Below are 2,044 nucleotides of genomic sequence, written 5' to 3'. Positions count from 1 at the left end.
GAGCTAGGATGCCGACCACACGAGTTAGTTGTATTGCCTTGAGAGGGGAGGAGAAGGATGCGTGACCCAGAGGTCGGCGCCTGGGGGAAGCCCCCGAGTTTGAGAGTGAGTAGTCTGTCGAATAGGTTGGATAGGCCCCGAGTGTCAGGAACATCTCAGGAAAAAGGAACAGTAAGGCAGTAGGTATGCAAAGAACCACTAAGGTTTTATTTATTGAATATAATGAGAAAATAGAGTACATAGCTAATCTAAGGGTAGAAGTGTCGTGGATGCTTAATGTTCCATGGATTGGGGACACCTGAGCCGTCCGCCCATCGGAGTCAATAGGTGTCTGGCTGGATGACTTATTTGATGATGAAGGGGCCCTCCCAGGGGGCGGCCAGCTTGTGCATGTTCTTGGTGGACTGGATCCAGCGAAGAACCAAATCGCCAATGTTGAAGGAGCTTTCCCTGATGTTCTGATCATGGTAGCGACGTATCTGCTGCTCGTGGCATGCATGCCAGATGAGGGCGACCACGCGATGCTCTTCAAGGCTGTCACTGTCGACCCGACGACTATTTTCTGCCTTGCCTTCCTCATAGTACTGGATGCGTGGGGCGCCAAAGGCCATGTCGGATGGAAGGACAACCTCTTAGCCATACATCATAAAGAAAGGGGTGTAGTTGGTAGCCCGGCTCTTCTGTGTTCGTAGGCCCCAGATGACATGGGGTAGCTTGTGTAGCCACTTGGTGGCGTACTTGGATGCATCGTCGAAGATGCGAGACTTGAGGGACTGGAGGACCATCCCATTCGCACGTTCGACCTGACCATTGCAGCGCAGGTGCGCTACAGAGGAGTAGTACACATCGATGAGATTGTCCTGGCAAAAGTCACAGAACTCAGAGCCTGTGAACTGCTTGCCAAGGTCGGTGATGATCCTATTAGGTATACCAAAGCGGTGCATAATTTCCTCCATGAATTGAGCGGCTTTAGCCTTAACCTCAATCCACTTGGTGAATTTGTCAACTGCCATGAAGATATGGATGTAGCTGCCTGGAGCGGTCTTGAAGGCTCCGACCATGTCTAGCCCCCAGTATGCGAAGGGCTAGGATGGTGGGATGGTGCGTAGGGCCTGAGCTGGTAGGTGTTCTTGTTGGAGAAGAATTGGCACCCTTTGCACCTTTGGACGAGCTCCTTTGTGTCGGCTACCGCCGTTGGCCAGTAGAAACCAGAGCGGAAGGCCTTACCGACCAAAGTGCCCAAGGTGGCGTGGTTGCAGTATGATCCCGAGTGGATCTCTTGCAGGAGGTCGAGGTCCTCGCTGCGCAGAATGCACTTCATCAGTATACTTGTGGATGCAGCTTTCCTGAAGAGCTCATTGCCGATGACGACGTAGTTTGCACTACACTAATCTTATTTTTCATGCTCTATTTTGTCCTCTGGCGCCATCTGGTCAGCGATCAAAGCTATGAATGGGGTGCTCCAGTCTTCTTTTGTAACGCACATAAAATTCACAAACAGAAATCACCTGCTAAAAATCATTTTCAAAATCTTTCACCGTTTGAGCTCTCAAAAATCCCATCTTCCCGGCGAGTTCACCGTTCTGGCACTAAGCCAACCACCGTCCATCTTTTTTCCCCTTTTTCCCTCTCCACGCATCACACCACATGCTGGACAGAAGACCGCCGGTCGTGCTCGCGATCGTTTCCCGCAATCGCCGCCATCTCTCTTTTTTATCCTTCCCTTTTTCCTTCTCTTCCGTTTTCCCTTCAATTTTTCTCCCTTGCTTTTTCCTGTCTGCTCCCTAGCTCCCAGCACGCACGCGCCTACTCCCAGCACGTGTACCTGGCCCCGCATTGGCCCCCCGCCGCGCCCAGCCCTGGCCCCCCTTCGCGCCCAGCACTGCGCTAGGCGCTTGGCCCCTGTGCGCCTGCACGCTTGGCCACCTAAGGCGCCTGGGCCTTGCTCCTGTCCCCTAGCACCGCACCCCTGCCCAGCACCACGCTGGCCCCACGCGCGTCCCTACCTTGTGCGCCACCACGCGCACGCGCGCTGCGCCAGCCG

At 54.0% G+C, this 2,044-nt stretch overlaps 1 protein-coding gene across 1 annotated transcript; it reads right to left on the bottom strand.

Moving 5' to 3' along the window:
- Positions 1–632: 632 nt before the first annotated feature.
- On the bottom strand, positions 633–1,061 carry LOC106804417. Its single transcript, XM_014805477.1, has one exon. It carries the CDS (start codon positions 1,059–1,061, stop codon positions 633–635), a length of 429 nt encoding a protein of 142 aa, XP_014660963.1.
- Between the last annotated feature and the right edge of the window lie 983 nt (positions 1,062–2,044).

The sequence above is a fragment of the Setaria italica genome, chromosome VII, assembly GCF_000263155.2.
Source record: "Setaria italica strain Yugu1 chromosome VII, Setaria_italica_v2.0, whole genome shotgun sequence".
NCBI lineage: Eukaryota > Viridiplantae > Streptophyta > Magnoliopsida > Poales > Poaceae > Setaria > Setaria italica.
The sequence above is the reverse complement of the archived record's forward strand: the minus strand, read 5'-3'. Positions and strand labels throughout refer to the sequence as shown.

Coding starts and splice junctions, on each gene's coding strand:
- LOC106804417 (XM_014805477.1), bottom strand. CDS start 1,061: ATGGTCGGAGCCTTCAAGACCGCTCCAGGCAGCTACATCCATATCTTC.